Source organism: Macrosteles quadrilineatus, unplaced genomic scaffold (genome assembly GCF_028750875.1).
Source record: "Macrosteles quadrilineatus isolate MER2022 unplaced genomic scaffold, UCM_ALF_1.0 Scaffold_7__1_contigs__length_78375512, whole genome shotgun sequence".
NCBI lineage: Eukaryota > Metazoa > Arthropoda > Insecta > Hemiptera > Cicadellidae > Macrosteles > Macrosteles quadrilineatus.
Genome location: NW_026542600.1, coordinates 7,864,220 through 7,886,457, shown reverse-complemented (window position 1 = coordinate 7,886,457; position 22,238 = coordinate 7,864,220). Strand labels below are relative to the sequence as shown.

At 36.0% G+C, this 22,238-nt stretch overlaps 1 protein-coding gene and 1 long non-coding RNA gene across 3 annotated transcripts in view; one reads left to right on the top strand and one right to left on the bottom strand.

The window, feature by feature from the left end:
• The first annotated feature begins 2,664 nt into the window (after positions 1 to 2,664).
• Positions 2,665 to 8,882, top strand: LOC128997860 (uncharacterized). The gene is made up of 3 exons (XR_008491159.1): positions 2,665 to 2,749; positions 5,032 to 5,276; positions 8,750 to 8,882. It is a non-coding gene; the product is annotated as an uncharacterized LOC128997860 (long non-coding RNA).
• A 6,149-nt stretch (positions 8,883 to 15,031) lies between these two features.
• LOC128998303 (aminopeptidase N-like) overlaps positions 15,032 to 22,238 on the bottom strand; it is a 29,490-nt gene continuing 22,283 nt past the window's right edge. Inside the window, exons 17-19 of one of the 2 annotated variants that reach the window (XM_054424383.1) lie at positions 21,100 to 21,181; positions 17,871 to 18,029; positions 15,032 to 15,259 (exon numbers count right to left, since the gene is read on the bottom strand). In XM_054424383.1, coding sequence (XP_054280358.1) covers positions 17,874 to 18,029; positions 21,100 to 21,181 — 238 coding nt within the window. In that variant the 3' untranslated portion in view covers positions 15,032 to 15,259; positions 17,871 to 17,873. Of the gene's footprint in view, positions 18,030 to 21,099; positions 21,182 to 22,238 lie in introns of both variants that reach the window. The other variant, XM_054424382.1, reaches the window with a different exon arrangement.

The following is a 22,238-nucleotide window of genomic DNA, read 5'->3' as shown; positions in this document are numbered from 1 at the left end:
GATGCGTTCACTGCGACCGATCAACTAAGACTGTTGAACGCCGTCGCTCTGACGCTGTCCGGCAAAGTCAGCAGTCTGTTGATGACGCATTCACTCAGGTAAGGCGGGACTCTCTAAAGGCTGTTCGCTATAGGAGAATCTATAGTTTTATATACTTTGTTTAAAGAAATAATTTTCAAACAGTATTAGGAACTTGACTCTCTTTTCAGTGTATAATAAATTGAAGCAAATTTATTAAGTACAGGTTTTTGTATAAAGGGATTTTATTGCTTTTGATTCTGAAGACTAAACTTATTAAAACTTTTGTTGCCCTAGAGATGATATTTTTAAAAAAGATTAACCTCTAAAAAATAGACAAAGTTTGCCAATAAATTTCTAAATATGTCTACATTTGTTAATAATAATTTAAGTTTAAATTAACAATCATTCTTCGACCATGAAATCTTTAGCCAAACTTGTAAAATATTTGTATCAGTCCACGACCCAGTCCGATCAACGACTGACTCAAAGGGGGTTTCCGTTAAGGGGATGGATTTTGGAGGGATATTGGACGCCAATTTCTGTTTTAGGGTCTACAACCCTATACTTTTAAGCGTTAATAAGAAATAATTTTTCTCCATTCGTTTTACTAGTTCAATACCAGGATTCACACCCTTGTGTATCCAGTGCGCCTCTGCGAAAATCACTGATTCGAAAGGCATTGCTCAGGCACTGCTCCACGCATGTAGGGTATAACTAAGTTCTGCTTCAAAATATGTCCTAGGCCAGGCCTATGGCTACCAAATTTTGTTCGCTATGATTTTAATTTATATTTACAATTCTTACTGCTGAAGGGCACAGCTCTGAAAGAAAGTAGATGGTCAGGCAGGGGATGCGGAATACTACCCTCGGAAAACCACCCCCAGGTGAAACGTGACGTCACGAAATCTGCTAACTAACTAATATGGGAGTCATGTCCACGACTGGAATACCACCCCTCCCCCTTAGCAAAATGTGATGCTATGTAATTGTAATTTTAATTCGAGTAATTCCATTTGATAACAGGAAAGGCATGTGGGGAATATCATACAGATTTTTTCGATGTTACAAGCAAGATTGGTTGGTTAGGTTAGGTTAGTTTAGAACAGTATGTCAAGAAAATGTTAGTGTCCGTGACTGGAAAACTGCACCCCCCCCCCCCCCCCCGCTCTCAGACGTGAACATGACGTAGGAACCTGCTTGGTTGGGGTAGTCGTTCGGGGGGAATATTCCGGCGACCCGCCAGGCACTGCTCCGAAAATGTGTTTGGGTTCAGTTACTTTCGGATCTTTGTTTTTCTGAGTAATTGCCTGTATTTCAGTGTATCTATCAAACATGGGCCTATAAACGGTCGTGAGTGTTTCCAAAAAGACGAATATGATTCACTATATTTCGTTATACCTTTAAATTCCCATTACGTTGAAATTACTAAACGCATTACATTGTCTTCTAAGTTATTTTGAAGGAGAATGTATCGATTACTGCGGATTAATTGAATAAGTACTAACCTTTTACCTCGCCTGGGACTCCAGGACCCCTGATTTTGGGAGGGTCAGTTGGAAATAAGTCTCTGGGAAATTTTGTTTTCGGGGACCTTTTTAAAGCCAGGACTGGATCAATTAAAATTATATTCATGTAAAGTTTTTGAAAGTAGGTTGTTTGGGTCAAGCTATCCCAAAACAAAACGTCGAGACTAGTTTTTGGCCGTTATTAGATTTGTGATTAAGTATTCCTTGACAACTTGATATTAATGTGGCAACAATAGAGGTAAGGGGAAAGAAACTAAATAACTTACCATTCTTTACCTCTTTGGAGGTTAAGGTTGAACAAACACAAAAAGGTTAAGTAGCCTGGAAATGTTCAATGGGGATATATGTGTTTATTTTTAGGATAATAATATTATTAAACTTTTGAGCTTTAAATGTGTTCAAAATACGATTTATATACTTCACAAATATACTCATACTGGGTCCTCGAAATATTCTGGGAACGACATTTTATTTTTTAAAACCAATACAGATAAGCTAGTGTGAAGAAAATCTTTGCACATAAGTATTATACCTAAAAATCTACTTTTTGTTGCAAATATTAATGTTTCCATCATTATTAGAACGGTTCTCAAGGAGTCAGAAAGAAATCTCAAAAAGTATAGATCGAGTAGTTCATAAAATAAAGCCTCATAAAGGAAACAAATAGCCTTGGATTGTACCAACTAGTACAATTCAAAATCTAGTATTTTAACCGTTGAAAGGCGAAACATGTTAAGACACGCCTAACATTTTGTAGACGAATTTGATCTAAGTGATAATGCCGCTAAACCATCCCACACTTGGCCCACTTGATGGGGGTTTCATGCCTAGTATGAAATAAAGCGACAAACAGTCCCAGGCTAGAACATAGTAAAATATAATTATACAAAGGGTCTGGAATTAACCAAGCATATGATGCTGTCATTCAAATTAAATTGTCCTTCTACATTCACTACTCTAGTTTACCGAACGCATATTTATACCAACATAACAAATACGTAATGTTTGATATTTATACCTCTAGTCTAAACAAAAGATAAGATCAAGTTTGAGTTATGGTGTGGAGATAACCTAGCAATATTTTCGATTTAGTAGACAACACTTTTGTTTGGATTAACAGTGATGGTGAAAACATTGAAGATGTGCCGATGTATTACGACAAATAAAATGGAGGATTCGTCAAAGACAAAATAGTAGATCAGGTAGAGTGTGAAATTTTTCTGTGATTACGGTACTTAATTCTTATTATAATTGCCTACTTAGCCCTTGTTTTAAGTGCCGTACGATTGAGCTCACAACTCTCATAGCACTACAAGCATTACAAACCTTACTGTAATACTAAATAAGTAATTCGATCACCTATGCAGGGTTTGGTGTTATATTTATAAAGCAAATCGAACTAAAGTTTTACGTGGAACCAATAAGTTCCCAATATTCGTTTTATTTTTAAAAGTCATTTTATAAATGAAATTTTTTTTAAGTTTATAAATAGATTTTAGAGGCTACAAGACACCTCTTTTGAACCCTTATCATAAAAGAACTAATTGTTGTTAGATTGGCAGGGGAATGATTTTTTGCTATACTTCTTTCACTTATTGTTTGAGAGGGGCCCCCACTACCAGCATTAGAATATACGTTCCTAAAGAAAAAATCATTTTTAGGCCGAGATATTTTTGCTTTAACAAATATTGGTAAATCGGAAAACATCAAAACTATTTGCCTTTTTAAGTTTTACGATTTGGACAAACATAATTAAATGTGGTACAAATGGGCGTCTTTGGGCCTCTTAAATTCTTTTGAAACGCCATCATCAGTTCTTTGAAGCATATAACTTGAGAAACTTTAAAAATACGTATTATTAACAGTGTAGTACACGTCACATATACATATTAAACTACAACAGCTAGATCTATTGAATAATTAGCTTAAGTCAAATAAATAAGTCGATGGAGTTTTCAAAAAAATTGACGATTAAGGATTGAATATGAAAACATGTTTGAAATTATTTGTATGAAATCGTTTATATCATCGTAGTATGTACACTATTTACTTTTATCTATTACTAGATAAGTAATACCGTGATAGCCAAAGTGATACTGCTGTTATAGTAGCAGCATAACGTTTTTAATTGTGAGATATTTAAAATTAAATAAAACTTGTATATTAAACCATGATTTGGGCGTTATTAGAATACTTATTGTATGTCATTAGTATTTAAAAGTGTTTTAAGCTTATGGGTTGGACTATTAAAATGAGCAATCTTGAAATTTAATTTTTGATCTGATTATCATTCAGTGCACTTATAATATAACGAAGAACCCCCCGTGGGGTTTCCTGGCCTAGAATAAGACCGAATCCTTCCCCGGCTTGTCATAAGAGGTGACTAACAGGGGTTGGAAGATCTTTCTCGTACAAATTTCTCCGAGGCCAAGTTTACTTGTTATCCCTGGCTTGGTTAAAAAAATTGCTTTATATCTAACATGTTTCGTCAACCCCGTATCGGGGTTTTCCTTAATCTTTTTTTGAACGGTGCGCGGTAGGGAGCCCTGTGCAGAGGGGCAGAGGGACTACCGGACCAGGCCCTTTGGGTTCTAGTCAGGTACTGCGTCGTTGGTGCAGAAGTCGGGCTTTATACCATCAAGGGCCACTTCTGCTACATCAGGGTACCCGGTAATAGGTACAAGGCCTGTTCCCGGTGAGCTAGGGTAGGGGCTTTGTCCCCGAGGATATGCATGTTTCCGGTTATTCCGGGCCACCCCTTGTCGCATGATGTGCTGGCTCAACTTCCATAAACTCCTTATTCCAAGACGCAAGGAGGACTTGCTTGTCAAGCTGTTATAGGTGATGGTGTTTCAGTGGGGAGGGCATGTATCTAGGTGCCCGCAACTCCCGTTATGCGAAATTCCCGTAAGAGGTCAGTTGAGAAAATTCCATCGGGAAAAGCACCTTTCCCAGGCTGTCGAGTTAAAAAGCATTTCACCAATTCCCAAGGGAAGAACATCCTGGGTTTTTCTACCATGCCTGACCTTTAATCAATGAGAACACCACACTAACCTTCTAGCACCCCTGAATGGGGGAACGGCCCCAAACATACCCTTCTATCTGAGTCTCTTTTGCCGAAGATCAGTACCTGGAGAGTCTTGGAGGACTAGAAGACCAGCGAACCCCAGTTCATCATTTGCGATATCCTTGATAGTCATTAGAGGCAATTCGCAATTCGCATGTTACATATTTAACTTCTAGCTAACAAGCAACTACAACAGCAACATCAACGTGCAACTATGCTACATATTTAAATTCGTGCTTTTTCCCTCCAAAAAGTTAACACACTTGCAGATTTTCAAAACTACTTTAGGTTTTGATATAGATTATGCGTGTTTTATTTAGCTAAACAAATCTCACAGCTACAAAACTTTCTTATTAGATTCGTATAATTATTTAATAACAACTTTTTCACCTTGCAACTATCACATTGATTCCACAGGAGGTAATGGCCCAAAGGCACAGAGGCCGATTTGAAGAACGGTTTGAGATCATCTCCCGGGCAACCTGGAGCCGCAACTGTGACCTTATCGAGGATTCCCGTCCTACCCTGAAACCCCCACTGGGCAACTTGGTGATCGGGTGGGCGGGAACCCCATCCTGCACTTCCAGGAAGGATTGTTACCATGCTCTTTGGGACATGTTGAGGCAGGACAGATTGAAGCATCGTCCAGAGATAGAACACAAGTAAAGGATTTTAGTTGGTTCCAAAAGGTGCTAACTGGTCTTTGTTAAATTAAATTTTACTGCATCGTACTTTAACAGACAGATTATTTAATTAGAAATTGGTTTGTTTAGTATCATTGTGATTGGAATTTGTGGGTTTTTATTTGTATTGTTTGGTGCGAGTGTCTGTTTTACATTACAAGTCTATGGCATCTTTGGGATTACAGTGCATGAATTAGCCAATTTCCTAGGGTTTTCCTACTCTCTCTAAAAAAGAGGTCTATTGGATAGGTAAACATATTTTGAGAGCAAACAGACCTGCAGTAAATACTCTGTGTATCAAAATCTCGATACATACTATTTTAGCTTTTACTCACCTTACGTTGGAGGTGAGCTTTTAAAAAAATCACTCCCAAAAAACTTAAGTAAAGAGTTTTGTGACGATTTTAATATGAGCCTATTTAATCCTACTCAGAGATTAAATTTCGTAAAGAGATTAAATTACAGGTCAATAAAATATTTGGTTTTACAATACCTTTATCAGTTCCAAAAGTTATCAGTTCTTTTGGTACTGATAAAGGTATTGTAAAACCAAATATTTTATATATTACAGTTCCGGGGCTACAACAATGAATTTTTACAGGTCAATGCTAAAAGACTTTTTCCACTCCTTGCTAACTTTGTAAACGTGGGTAGAAAGTGCTTCGTTTTACATAGTTGAAACTGTTAAACTTGTTCCAAAACCTGTTCCTTTAGCCAGTAAATATTCTTTTTTTATGACGTCTCATGATAAATTGTAACAAAGACCGTGTGCACGCGTTTTTGTAAGAAATCTCCCTTAGACTAGACAAATCAACGAAGGTTCTTACTTGAATGAGTTGAATAGTTGATTCATGGTTTAACCAAGTTTTATTCATACTAAAAGATTATTAAGGTTTGCACCAAGGTTCTAAAGTGGGGTTTTGAAGGCCCTAAATCGTGAAATAGGTTTGAGACGATTATATTAAAAGCTAAAAACACGCTTTCTGTTGAGGTTTGTAAACTGTTTTCACCTCACTATAAAAAATAACAACTATATGTTTTCTGATTAAAGATTATAAATCAAATTGTCCAAAATTATAAACAACTTTGTCCGCAAAACTCAGTAGGTAATTAATAAACAAACAGTTATTTTGATATTTGCATATTGATCACCAATCATTATATTATACATGCATTCATATATCCATTGTAAAAAGGGTTTTCCATCAAATAAACAAACAAAAATTTGTACATTAAGTTTTGTTACTTTGAGGTTATGTTTGCAAAGCAACGAAAACGACTGTTGTAAGATAATAACCAAATAAATTAACACATCCAAGAACAAAAAATAGTGTTCAATTTCGTTTATTAAATTATGTTACGAAACAGCTGATGTCTTTTAAGTGAAGAAGAAATATTTTGTCAGTGAAAACGACAGGCTTAATTCACGAGGTTTCAGACTTAACTCCTTGTTTCTCTAGGGTAAATAATAATCAGCTGTAATATAATATTTACTAGATGGACATTTTTCTCACATTTAAATCGAGTTTCATAATTCGGTAACGTGCTAGGAGGATTAATAATAATAAAACTTTTTGTAAATCGTTTTCGGAGTCTACTTATAAAAGTTAACAGTCATAAATGTGCGTTAAGGTACGAAGAAAAATATAGTTCACTACAGTCAAAATTTCTTTTCAGCCCTCGTCCAAGTTAAGTGCAGGCCTGTGTAATGAAATACAGGGTCCCCAAAAAGTCAGGAAACGGTATTTTATTTTTCGACCAGATGATTAAACTAATCATTGCGCACAAGTACATAAATCTACTTTTGAAGAAAATATAATTTTTCCTCATAGGACGGTCCACAAGGAGTCGAAAGCATATCTTAAGTAAGAGTATGAATCGAGCAGTACATGAAATTAAAGGTATATGTTAGGAGAAAACAGCTAGTGCTACAAACAAAATCTTAGGCCGTAATTTAATATTCCCTCCCTACTTATTACCGTTCATGATGGAAATCCCCGCATTAGTTTCAAAAAGTAAATTTTCATGTAGGCCTACCAATTAGTTTAGCTTTGTATCATTATTTGCAATGGTTCGAAACCTTTATGATGTTGAAGAATTTTTCAGGTCACAGTGTATTACACAAAAAATATACAGATCAGTTGTATAAAATGGTGGTCCATATTGGCTGTTGAGAACTGCGCTAACCTCGACAGGTCAAAATATCCTCTCGGTCATGTTCCATGTAGCCTACGTTGCGAGTGACTCATCCGATAAGGATTTGCTCATTTTGCGTCTCTCGTCCGTATCAGAAACATTCCATGTAGCCACAACATGTCTTTGATAAGGTTGTTTTGTGTTGAATGTCCTAAATTTATATTTATATTTGCCATTTAGTGACTAATAAATATTATCAATTTTGGATTTTGATTGTTCGTTAACATTTTAGGCCTGTATTCAAATGTTGATTTTGATGCATGGTATATAAAGGTATATATATTATTTAATTTTGGACGTACTGTAATTTGATAGCGAGATCGTTTGAATAGAAAATATCACTTGACCAAAATCATTATCGAATTTTGTCATCACCTAAACAAAAATATCTGACGGTAAAAATCATTGGAGTATATTTCTGACATTCATTAATCAACATGTAACTTATAGGAAAACTATTATCAAGGATTTGTAAAGGACATGACTCTTAAGAGCTAGCTGTAGATTCAACCCAAAAAATAAAATTTTATAATGTAACAATCAATTCTTGAATATGGAAAAATGTTTATCGCTAATTAGGTATACTGTGCTTGAGTTCATTTAATGGTTTATAGTTTTTATCAACAGTAAATAATTGGGATATAGATAAACAATTGGGGGAAATTTATTGTTTTAAATAATAATTTAACCTTAAACATTTGTATTTGTTGTAAAATCCTCTTCATATAATTAACATACTTTTAAATATTGATAGTTAGTGCTGTAACTTTAACCTATTACTAAAGGGTAGGTAGTTATTTTTCGGAGGGGGGGAGGGGTCGATTTCGTAAGAGCAATATAAATAAATGCAAAACTTCGATGCATTCTAGCAATGAGTTGTGAACTTTTTATTGATTTATAGCGAAGTATAATAACTGTGTATGTAGAACACAAATTGAGATTCTGTCCACTAATTCTGCCATTTAGTTATCTGCATATATATATTTAATACTAAAATCAATGTAACTCGTTTTATTCACTATATTTTCACTTTTTTTCCTTCAAATAATTTAATTTTTTTGTGTTAGCTCATTTCAAGAATTTCTAAATGTGGTTTAAATAGAATGTAAGAATGCAGGCAACAAAAAGGTAATTAATTACAATATTCTAGCATCTATTTCTACATACATTTTAATCATAATTCAATCAGGAATATGTAGATTTGCTAGGTGTACAGGTTTGCTGTGACAGGGGTATTTCCTAATAAGCTTTTCTAGTTTTTATATAGGAGGTGATGGAAACGTATACGAGGGGCAGGGTTGGTGGAGAAAAGGACCTGACCTTCGAGCGTATGCCACTGAACAATTTGTGACAGTCGCTAACACGGCTACTGTTGCTATTATCGGCCCAGAAAGTGAGTTAGAGTATGAGTAAACGTACAAGTAAGAGTAAGTAACCGTGACTATTTAAGTAGATACAACCTTTTTCTAGGGAGAGATGGGAAAATGTGTTTAGGCACACAGCCTGTAGTGTAGGAGTTTTATGGGATTAGGACCCACAGACTACTTTCTATAAACCTCCAATATTCTTTGGAAACTAGTTTGGAAACACTTGATACACTTGATCAGAAGTCAGCCGCATTTGCATTCTCCATGTCTAGCCGTTCAATCCTTGAACCTAAACTACAATTAAATCTAAGTTGTTCTTTTTGGCTTGGAGGATGTTCTGAACATATTGTGACCAGGTGGCGTAGGGGTTGGCGATCCCATCGCCCAGTGGCTAGCCATTGCAATCAGCCTCCCTGACTCCCTACTCTTCAACTGAGCAGGGTCTGTCCTTTCACTCCATGTTTTTCTTCTTCTTCCCAATCATGGGCCAACTTACCTCACCTTTCTGTCTCTGCTCTCTTCTTCTTCCAACTTCCAACCCCTCCTTTTTCTTCTTCTGTTACAGGCCAACCCAAGGTGTTAGGTGGACCGTGCTGAGGGGTGAATGGCACCAGGCCTCTTTTATATGGTGTCTGAACGGTACCTGCAGGATACCAGGCGCCCTCCTGTAGTAAGCAGCCTTCCCTGGGCATGTGGGATTCTGTCCAGGTCGACTTCAGATCCCTAGCTTTTCGTGGGCTAGTACCGCAAGTCATGGAAGGGGAGGTAAATTGCCCCGACCTTTGAAGAACTACCCAAAAAGGCGATCCTCATAGAGTGGGGAAGGAACCCGCTGGTACCTACCCTTCTTAGAACAGGGTATGGAACCTGATGAAACCAGGAAGAAAATGGATGAAAGGAAGGCTTCAGCAGCGCAGGACAAACCGGCCCAGTGCCTAGAAATTGAAAAAGGGGGACACAAGTGATTATCCCCCCCCCCTGAATAAGAACTGTTTGAGAATGTTAACAGGTTTCCTAACTGGACATTGTAGGCTCAGAGCTCATCTGAGAAAAAAATTAAAATCGTTTAGGAAAGGGACCGCCAATTCTGCCAATCAGGGGAAGAAACACCCAGACATTTTTTTGGTTGAATGTGATGCAGTTGGGCGAAAGAGAGCCAAGAGCTTGGGGATGCACCAAGTAGCAGTTGGAGATTTTCCACAGTTAGAACCCTACCTTACGCTGAGCTTCATTAAGGAGTTAGGATTGGAGGGGGTTCTCTAGGAAAAGACTGGAGACTAGTTGGGGGACAAAATAGATGTTACAGTTTAAATCTAGTACTGTTCTTTACTGAATTCAGCACTAATCTAGCCAGTGTCCACCCCTGTCTTGTCATCATAATCTAAAGTAATATTTGACAGAAAATCAACGCTCCTACCAATTAACGCTCACATTTTGTAATTAAATGTCTCCAGAGGAAGAGGGCCAACCCCTGTATTAATCTGTCACTAGTTGACAGTTGTGTATGCAGAAAAGTGTTGAGAGGCTTTGAGTCCCATGCCTCTTTTGAAATAAAGTTTTGCTTGGCGGTACTTGAGAGGTGAAAGGGGAAAGATACAAAAAAACTGTTAATGCTACTAAACGTAACGTGAAATATGTGTAAAAAGACAAATATTAAAGAAAAGATAAATTTTTTGACAAAAGAGTTACATCACTAAACAATGCAACAGTAACTTTGGAGGAACAAAAAGTGATGTTGATATTTAAAAAGTACGTTAATGATGAGATGAGTATAAGATTGAGTAAAATGAACAAAGTATATTTATCTTGATTTTATTAGTTTTACATTTTAATGAATTTTTGATTTTTTTTATAGAGCAAGGGTCTTTTTAAGCACCCACCCACACTTACAGGCTTGAAGTCTTGTCACTACTCTTCTTCATAATCCCTTCTCATTGACTGACAACAGATAGGGTAGCTGGGAAAAGAGTTTTGAAGTTGATGATCATGCTACTTCTCAAAATCTGTTCCCACCAACTGGTCAAGTAAGTGTAATGTGAAGAGGGTGTCGGCGTAGCTGAGCACTGTGGGTTCAGGGTTAATCCCTTTGTCACGTCAATAAATAAAATGTGCATATTATGTGGGGTAGAGAGTTTGTAGAATGCTATACTCGTTTACTCAACGAGGCCGGCAGCAATTGTTCATCAAATTCCATCAACGAGTAGATGGTTATTACAGTTAAAGAAACTTTGCATGCTGATTGGCTTGTTTAAGGCTACTATGGGTTCAGCACCCAGGGGATTTTCAAGGCCCAATCAGTTTGTTATCCATCAGTCTCAGTCAGTCATGAGTCGATCACACCACAAAATTCAATGAACTATGGCCATCAAACGAGGCTGGCGAATGAATGACCACAGCCAGCATACACCATACAACACATCGTGCAAACGTTAACGACAGCTCCAAAATACCTCCACCCCGCGGCCATTACGCAAACTTTCAATGTTCTAACACTTTACTTCATCACACATCCGTCAATTGGCAATGAATTTCAATTGCAATTGACGCCTTAGACCGCAAAACTCCAATCACAGAACATGGTTCATACTTGGTAGAAGTGTCGGTTCTCCTTCACACAGTTTTTGGATACTGACAAGATTAATTGTCGCATATAGGGGTGGGAACTGGCTAGTATAGTAGTGGATGAAGTAAAGAAAACACAGTGCTTGTCTCAGGGACCAGTTCGCCACGATGGGAGCTAGTTGGATTTCTTTTAGAGACAACCCTAGTATTATACTAATTTCAGTAATTGTTATACTATTTTTCCATATTTATTAATTTTTTTACTGTTCAAAGGTCCCGGACTGGAAGTGGTCCACTTTAAAGCGTTAGCAGGTCTGATTTCTGAAGGACAACAAGAAAAAGTCTTGAAATCAAAGTTTACATTGTACTGGTTCAAAAAAGGAAAATTGGAAAAGGAGAGAAGTTTTAACATTCAGCTTAGCAAACTAAAGATTTTTGAAGAGTAGAGTATGATGGTGATTATGGCATTAATTCCATAATGATGTACAACATGCAGGGTGTTATAAATTGTTGTTATTTGTAAAAAATCAACGAGGCAAATGTATAGCTCTTAATTACAAAAATAGTTGAAACATTTTAATTAGGTACTCAAGATAAAATACCTGATTATGTATAGTTTAATTAGGTATTGAAACAAACTCAATTGTACATAATGCAACTACCTATTGAGGTAGACCATTTTTACTTTAGTTTTACACTAAAAATTAAGATAAAACCAATTAAAGGAAAGTATACCATGACATGTTTAATGTTATTTCCACACAGTTGTTAAATTGTGCATCAAACATCAATGCAGTGACGAAAGTTTCTTTAGGATCCTTCACCATTATAAGTGTAATGCTCCTTCTATTTTTCCTTCATTACTATCGAGGTTACTAGGGACTACACCGGATTGGTTATTTGATTTAGTTTGACTTACTTGACTTAATCTCTTTGACTTTTCCTGGAGCATATATACTCCACTGTTCCTCTCTACTTGACCCCAACAGGTTGCTTCTCTCTTGATCCCTTCCCAGTTTTTCCCTTTCTCGTTCAGCTTCAACCAATGTCCTTTTCCACAGGTTTCTAGGTCTACCCACTCTCCTGCTTCCAGCTGGGTTCTGACGCCTCCTTTGCCACATATCCAATATCCATTTCTCTGTGTGCCTTGTGCTCTACCCATCTCCATTTCCTTTTTTTTCTGAACTTGAATTTGTGACAGATGTTTCAAATTCTCCATTGACAGTAGTTTACTTAAACAATTAACTAAACTTCTTTTGGGGGGGGGGAAATTCTACCCCTAGCTACTTCGGCCTTTTGACCTATTGTATCAACCCCTCAACTCAGTCTGACAGTTCTCAATGCTCAATTTCTTCATCTGCTCAGGTCCCAGTTAAGGCCTGGCCCAGAGATTTCAACCTTTTTTGGGTCAAAGCCCGACAGTCCAGCCATAAGTGTTCAGAGGTTTCCACCTTATTTTCGCAGAACCTGCATTGGTCTTGTGACCTCCCTATGGTTCTAAGGTGTTTCCTAATAGGTCAGTGCCCAGTTAGCATCCCTACGAGTAATCTGATGTCCCCCTTTTTTAGGCTCAGTGAACTTTTCCAGTCTTTCATTGAGGAGTCTATATGTGTTTTTCAAGTCCTTAGTCCTGGGTTGATCCTCCAAGCCTCTGTCTTCCCATTTATATAGTCTCAGACTTTTGCTACTCCAGCACTAATCGGGGTACCACAGTAGAGCTCTGGCCCTGTAGCTGTTCTTCTGCACCCCTCTTGGCCAGTGCATCAGCTTTCTCATTATTCTCATGCCCCAAGCAATTCTAACTTGGTTCTGCTTTGCTAGTGTTTTAAGGGTATTTTTTTTTTATATCCCTTTACTGTTTGTGACTCTGTCACACAAGACACCACCACCTTTACTGCAGCTTGACTGTCTGAGAGGATCAGTATTTATTTTCCTCTTTCTCAGGTTCTTGTCCAGGATAGTTTTCGCACAGCACTCAATCACCAGGACCTCCGGTTGAAAAACTGTCGCTGTGCTTCCCAGGGCTAGGAAGATATTGGTTTTGTTAGCATAAACCCTCAACCCCAAACTCTCATACTTCCATCTGTATAAAATACCAGACATGCCCTGCTTGTCTTAAGACCCCCCCCCCCCCCCCCCGCCCCCCCCCGTTGCCAGTCTTTCCTTTCTACTATGGCAACTTGGTAAGGAATCACAAAATCTTACTCCTTGGTCAAGAGGTGTGGCATTGTTAGTTCCATATCCATACTCGGGAAGTCCCTTAGTATGGACAGGTGTCCAGTCCCTCTCTGCAGCTTTAACTCGCCTCTGCTACCCATTTTGAGGGCAGCAGTGACTTTACGTTTCTTGCTTTCCTGCCCTAGTGGAAGCATGTCAAGTATTGCTTCAAGTGCAGCTGTCGAGCAGGATTTCATGGTCCCACAGATCCCCGTGCACGCTAGCCTTTGCAGCTTCCTGCCAGTCACTACCTGCTCTGCTTTTGGCCACCACACTAGGGTTGTGTATGTAACCATTGGCTTTACTGTGGTCTCATAGGTCTAATATATTTGATTGGGGCTGAGCCCCCATTTCTTACCAAATGTTCTTCTACAGTTACAGTATGTTTAAATATAAATCAATATGATTTACTTGTTCTCATAGTAAACCTTAACTAATTTACTTTGTGCAATCAATTTTACTTCTTTATTTTACTTATGAAGTTGTAATGTTAACATTTAAATTAAACCAATGAATTATGAACCTACCAATGAATTAAAAAGTGTGAACATTGGAAATATCTTAGTTTTTCCTTCAAAAATAAGCTTTTGACTGGTCTCATGGCTGTCAAATCAAGCAGATAAAAAACTAAACGCACCAATGTTGGCCAAGTTTCTAGAGACCAAAGTTTCTATGCAACTGGGACACATTTCAAATGACTGTGCTCGTAATACACACAATATTTTTCTTTTTATATTTAGGATAGGATGCAAAACTGTAACTTGGAGGATTCTTATTAAAAGTGTCTTAAACCTGGGGCTAGGAAGCTTTTTTGTGTCTTGCTTAGTCTGGCAAATTTTAAATATAATCAATCATGTACTTATATCTAGTGTTGTATGTTGTATGCACTCTGGGTCATTCCTGAGACTGAACTTTTGGAGATTTTGTTTAGTAAGAAATAATGAGTACAATGCACAAGCTAGGTAATGCCATTACATTAAGTCTAAGAAAGTGATGTTGGCAAGATTCAGTTTGCTTAAAGCTTCAATTTAATGGCCAATAAGTTTTGGCAGATAAATAGTTACCCCACAAAGTAGTCCCATACAATTGGTTTTAGACTCTTTTCCTCTCATTATTGGATTCGGATATACGCAAGAGATCGGGATACATATAGTTGCAAAACTGCTTAAGTCTTGGAAACAATGAACTTTATTCAGTAGTTTTTGGACTAAAAGTAGGTATTATTATCTACTGTTTTTTTTCTTTAGTAGCTGACCTTATCAACAAAGGATCAAACTGGATTAGCTGATGCCAAACCCCGTTGCAAGGCAAGAGCAAAGCAACTAATATAAAAATACAAAAGATTTAACTTAACTACAAATCAGGCAATAATTGACACATGTTAAATGGCAAATTAGGTTTATTTCAGAATAAAGGCACTTGTCAATTGTCTCTCAGATATAAACCATTTTAACTTAAATAAACATCCATACAGAAAATCAAGTTTACAAAACAAAAAATTACTTTCATTGTAGAGTATTCAACACTCAATACAAAATATGTCTTCAGTCTTCCATTATAAATCAACTGGATACAAAATACAGTAGTGTGAACTGAGTGTACCTTAGATAATCACAAACTCTGAAAATATCGAAAATAGGATAGTAAAATAATAATATGTAATAACAATAGTATAGTATAGTAATAAAAATAATAATACCCAGGTACCCACTGATGTAAAAAATGTATCTATTACATACTGTTAGTGCTACAATAGATTATTTTAAACTGGTTACAGTATCAAACTTTTTTTAAGTTCTTTGCTTACACATAGTTTGTAAATCTTATTTCACTTTCCAGTTTCAAATCTTTAATCTTTTCTTTGGGTGACATTTCAAATTTATAGCAAACTCCAGATTAGTATTGGTGATTAAAAACCAATGTGACTTTTGTTTGCTAAGCAAAATTAACCTTTTACTTTCTCCCCCTGTACATAGTATATGGAGAAAGTGTTTTTTCTGTCAACATTTTCAAGTTGGAGTTTTGGTAAGAAGTATATGTCCTCCTGAACACAAAAAAGTTGTTTTCAATGCTTGTGTGTGTAGATGAGTAGCTACAGACCACACCTGTGGTCGGATTTTGATGATGGTGATAATCGATGGTTTTCCAGGCATTATTCCATTTTTAAATTTTGATTTTTATTGGTGATTTTCCCATTAAACAACAGAAAATTCAGATTTTCTCTATAACGCCTCAAACAATTTTGATAAAAATTTCAGTTTGCAATGGCCACTAAAAACAGTGCAAACTCCATTACTGTAAAGATTAACAGTTAAAAATTTATTGTATATTTTATTTTTCCCATAAAATATCATAGTTACTTCCACCGCTTACCCGTTATAAGGGTTGTTGACAGGCTAAAAAAGGGGAGAAAGTATGTGTTGTAGGGATGGACTGGTCTCGAAAGTTCGGGAAATTTTAGAGAAATTTAAAATCTTGTTCTACGTGACGAGATTTGATTTTGACCAAAATTTGTTCAAGACGAGATTTCAAAAACAAAAAAAACACTGTTAAAAACGCCTGCAGAAATTCAATGCAATACCTGCAATACAGGAGCGTGTTGTTGTTGTGTTTCCTTTGCTTTGTATTATTATTATGTTCTTTTTGAACAACTGTCATTTTGAGCAGGATCAACCTTTTGAAGTGCGGTTTGCGGCATTGTATTCTACTAAAAAAGACCTTTTATTTGATGTGCATATTGACCTATGCTTCCATTTAAGATTTTCTTCCGACTCCTTGTGGGCCGTCCCCCTGAAGAGTTATTGGATCACTGAATACGTGTTAAAATAGAGTTTTATGCCCTGTAACTTTGTACCAAGTATTGTAGCTCAATCTGCATTATATTTTAAAAAATTAAGCCGTACCCAGACTTTTCAATCACCCTGTATATCCTAACTGATATCACCATGTTACCTATGCGTAATAGTTATTAGGTAGTCCTAAATAATATTTGTTTTATTATACTGATGTTTTTTATTGAAAGATTTCAAATATTCTTGCATATTACCGTAGACTCCCTCTTATCCGGACACCTTTAACCGGACATTGGTTTAACCGGACTACACTCGGGGTAAATGTCATCTCTTTAACCGGACAATTTTTATCAGCACATCAATTTAACCGGACTTGGTCAGCAGGTACTGAAACGACTGTTCTCGTGGGAAAGATTTGTTTATTACGTGTATAAACACAATGCTCTCCTAAATTTAAGTCAAATATTTGGGTTAAGCATGCATTAAATGGTCCGTTTTAATGAGTTTTTGGGGACATCCGTTTAACCGGAAAACCCATTATTGGACTGGCCTTGGTCCCGAGGAGTCTGGATAAGAGGGAGTCTACTGTATTATCATTTTGTATTTTACCAGTCATCTGTCATAAATCAGTAGATATTTAACAATGTTACAAAATCAGGTAAAAATGGCCAACGTGCATTTCCCGATATGTGTGAGAAGGAAAATCCGTCTCGATCTTGTCTTGAAATTTTATGAGAAATCAAATATCCCGTCTCGTCTCGAACTAAAAATCTATCTCCTCCATCCCTAACGTGTTGATACTGTGTACATGTGACAGTGGCTCAGTCAACCCAAACTTGGTTAGTCGGGGGCTCTAAACCGCATCTATACGGTTATAGGGCTGGGTAGCTGAGTGGTTATAGTGCTTGTGTTACAATCAAAAGGTTACTGGATCGATCCTGAGAAAAGCCAACTATTATATTTATATTTCCAAGTGAAACTGTTACAAGACTGTCACAATAGAAGACGGACATGTTTCCCTTGTTATATTTTTTTTTTTTCTATATTGTATGACTCCTGTAAACATTCTTTTTGCATGCTTAATGTTACAATGTAATTGGCATGTGCTGTTTTGTAGCATTGTCAAATAAAATAAAATAAAAGCCAGTGGCTTTATGATGGTTTGAAACAGGACCCAGCTGTCCCTGATCATTGGGCAAAAATAAGTGATCCTGGCTGATAAAACAGCTGATCTTAGTCAGTAACAAAGTTACACAGATCATCTTATTTTATTCTACACTCATCTTTTACTCATATTTGGGTTAAAATACACACCTAGGTGGCGTCCCCATCTCAATTGATAATGATAATAAATAAAGATAAAAATAATGTATATCAGTCTAGGTATACCATTAAGTATACCATTATGGTATATACCATAAGGTACTCAGTTTTTAAACCTTTTAAGGATGATGAGACAAATCTTTCAAGATGGTGGACAAGTCGGAGAAGTGTTGTTTCATCCAGAGGATGTTTAACTGAACTGTCTCTAACGCTTGTTCCACAGCGATGCTGGCTGGAGCCAACAATGTCTGGTTCTTCTCAGCAAACTCCTTGAGCTGAAAAACAGTGTTGTGATTATTTACTTTGAAATATCCATAAACAGACTTCATAGTTCAAAGTTGGCAGGAAAATTTACCAACTTTCGATTAATAAACAGAGTTGGATGTTAAATACAAGCCCTTAGGCTCACCTGAGGTGCGGACCCTGGAGTTGTGGTTTTAGGGGTATAGAATTAGAATACCCCTAAATGAAAATGGGGTCCAAGGGCCCTCCTCCAAGAATTTTTATAAATAGGCAAAATGAAGAATTTTAGGGGAATTAATGCAAAATATTCTGCGTTGCCTGGTCTCAAAGTATTGAATTCTTCGGTTATAACATAAAGTTTGTACTCAAAAGCACAAGAAAATTTAAGACATGTTTGACAACTTTAATATTGTTAAACTTATAGTCCTACTATAAAGAAACTGTAAAATAGAATTTAAATGTATTGGAAAATTAGATAGATAACAGGAATTACTAGTATGCCATGGGTAAAGGAGAAAAACTCAGATTTAATGCCATAATAAAGATGAGCTGTAGCAATTGTCGATTATTTTAAGTGATAGATTTTGTGTATACAATTAATAGGACAGAAATATAAAAAATAAAACGTATAAAAGTAAAAAACTAATGTTGTTTAGTGGATCTCATTTAAATTCCAACAATTGATTACAGTAACTGAATAATAGGTTATCCAAAATAGCCTTCCCCCTCATTTTTGGTTCGTTAGGGTTATATTTTGTTCAATGATACAGTATGGTCATTGAAATATTAGTCAAGCTTTTCTGTTTAACCAATAAATTACAGGGAGAGTGACTAGTGCTTTGTAACATCTAGAATTTGCAAAAAAGTGAAGGGTCTCTATTTCTAAGCAATTCATATTTTAAATAAATACAAATATTGGTTTCCTAGTATCACTTTATTGCGGACAATTCTGATAGTTAAACTTCAATTGCAGAGTTCTGAATCAAACTCCGCACTGCTAAGTTTAAGGGATAGTGTAAATAAATTAATTCATTATCAACTTTAAACCCGGTATCTTTTTTGATCGAGTTTACTTTAAAGGTTTAAAGTAGGGATGGGCCGATTCCGATTCTCGATACCTCGATACCTTCGATACCAGTGGTATCGAAGAATCGCCGATACTCGATACTTTGCTTCATTGTACTCGATACAGATTCTGAAAAGTGAGGTTAATTAATAATGCTAAACTCAACTGACATTGAAGGTTGTAAAGAGTGGCACATCATAGTTTATTTGAAATACTCTGAAGTCAGCTAATATAAATAATTCCAAGTTCATTATCTCACATTCGTAATAGTTTTATAATCCAAAATAGATTGCCATTGCATAGCTGTGTTCAGTTCATTTGACAACAGTGACAAGACAAGACAACTAGGCCTATCAGAACTCTAGTTGCCGCCATGTTGTCAGATCAAAGGCAATGTTGCCAGATGGTACAAGCATTTAATATATACATATAATACACATAAGGTGTATATAGTCAATGGTTTAACTCGCATTTTCTAACTTCAAATTGTGGCATAGCTTATAATTTTTTGTGAAAGTGTGGCATAGCTTATAACTGATTATAAGCTATGGAACAAATTCACGATTATAAGCTATGACATTATAAGATATGAGACCCCACGAACTGTTCAGCTAATTCAGGGCTTCATGGTGACTATTGTAGAAAGCCATTTAGCGATGTATTTTTATCGGTTTTTTTATGTTGTTTCTCTATGACTGAACTGAAACAGCTGTCACGAGTTTGCAAATGGCAAATTAATTGTTTAACCTATGTTTTGGTTTTTTGTTGTTTGTTTTGTTTTCTGTGCGTGCATAGTGAGTTTGAGTTGTTCAAAATGGATATGATCTCCGACTCCGTTCTAGTGATGTGACAAACTCCATGACTTTTTTATATGATTCTTTAAGTAATTTAAGTGATATTGATTATGACAATATTGAAGATGACTTTGAGTTTATAACTCAAGCAATATGGAACATTCATTGTAGGCCTAGGCCTAGATGTACGAATTATGAATTCTTATGAAAAAAAAACTCTGTGAACATTTTAGGCCTACCGGTACCTAAATTGGTGATTGTGCTCAATTAATTATTATTATCAATTAATTATTAATTAGTAAAATATGTAAAAATTCATGTCTTCTTGAAATAGCCCTATCTTATTTTTCCTTTTTGGCTAACCTAATCTATGTAACCTTAATAAATTCAATGCCGTTATCTTATTGTATTTAAAGATTAAATAAAGTTAGGCTTTATCATAAGTTCATAAGTTATATGTGTTATTAAATGAATTTTTAACAGGTATCGGTATCGAGTGCGGAATCGAGAATCGAAACCAAAGTTGTAGAATCGGAATCGGTATCGGAATCGACCAATTCAGGAATCGGCCCATCTCTAGTTTAAAGTTTTTTTTTCATCAACGCCAGTGGCATTTCACGAGAGAGTCACGAGAGAAACGTTTAGTGGATGTGCCGGGGCTTGAACCCGTCCCTCCCGCACCGAACGCTAACCACTAGGCTAGCAACACAACCAATGAAGTATTGAAGTATGAAGTATGAAGTATTGAAAGTTTTGAATTATAAGAGTATAAAATTAATTAGAGTAGACTGAACTGTATTAAAAAAAAGATGCGGTTGATTATTAAACAGATGTCCAAAGGAGATTAAGACATTATCCTCTGGGTGGTAAAAGTAGAACAGAAGAAGAGTTAACAAGTCTCACTGAACATATTTTACAAAAAGTTAAGGGTGAATTTAAAAGATAATTTTGGTCTAGCATTAACTTTTAATTTTTGTATGTAACATTTACTCCAAAAACACATCAGTGTTACAGTTTTATCATTTATCATTCACACTATACGAGATGGTGTTTTTCAAACTATCTTGAAAAATCGTCTTAGTGATCAAACTAGTTACAATAATTTTCAGTAGTTTAAGGTGTGTTTATATTCTTTTTTTTATACACATAATGCTGGTTTAAACTCTTTAAGGTAAATGAATAAGCCTTTTTGTAACATGGAAGTGGGCCTAAAGAGAATAAGAACACAATCCCGAACCTTACCTCTGTGTATCCTTCTGGGTCTGTTATTTGATCAGCAACAGCTGTGAAATAATGCTTAATGAGTTCTGATGTGGCTCCAAAACTGAAAAAATAAAATCGTTAAGTTTTAGTTGAAATTTTAAATGTTTTTGCTTCATTAGTTTTCAGTAAGTTATTTTCGGTTTAAAACACATAAAATCTACCACTGAAGTTCTTTTAACAAAAGCATCGCTATTGGTAATTTTCTTTTTATAATGTTTTTTTGTAGGTGAATTTAGGTGTATTTTGTTGCAGGTAAAACTTGAGTTTCACTAATAATTTATAATTTATGCATGAATTTTAGTTACAAACAACAATAATTTGATATTTACTCTTATATTATTTTAATGTTGTATTGTTAAGCATGTCTTGTACGTTTTCCAATAGAAAAACAGTATTCACTTGGTAATCATGAATTGTTCAAGTGTGAATTTATCATGATGTCTCACAACCATGATTTACTATCACTATTGTAATAATTATCTCCAGCCTTTAGATAAATTATGGAAAGACATCATCACCGTATTACATGATCACTTTCATGAATAATTTTGAACATCGAACACATTGCATAGCAATAGCAACTCATAAACTGAACCCAATATTTTCCCACAATTCTTGATTTCGGGTTTTGTGCTAGAAACCAATAAAACTGACAACTGACTCGTCCCTAAAGACCCTAAATGAAAATATTATTATTAATGAGATGAAAACAATTAATAGATTTACACTGATATACAATCATCACATATGTATATCATAGCTTGTCTGAGATAAGTTGAGGAGAGCTACCTCATTGAACAGGACAACGGCTGGGTCGACCCTGTGAGTTAATCCCTTGCCTCATTAAATGAAACGCTAAAACGTGGTAAAGTAATGAATTATTTAAACATGGAATTAAGAATGTAACTTAGAGCACAAGGGCCAATTATGAGTTTTGAGAGGATAGCAGGCTTACCTGAATGGGAAAGAGTCCAAACAGGCACACAAAACAGACAACTTTTCACCAACAAAACATTAGAATATTTTACTGTTACCGACAGAATTTTTCATAAAGGAATGCTTGAGTTTAAGAGAGTTTTCTTCAGGCCTAATGGTCAGGACCTGAGTGCCAGTTTAAA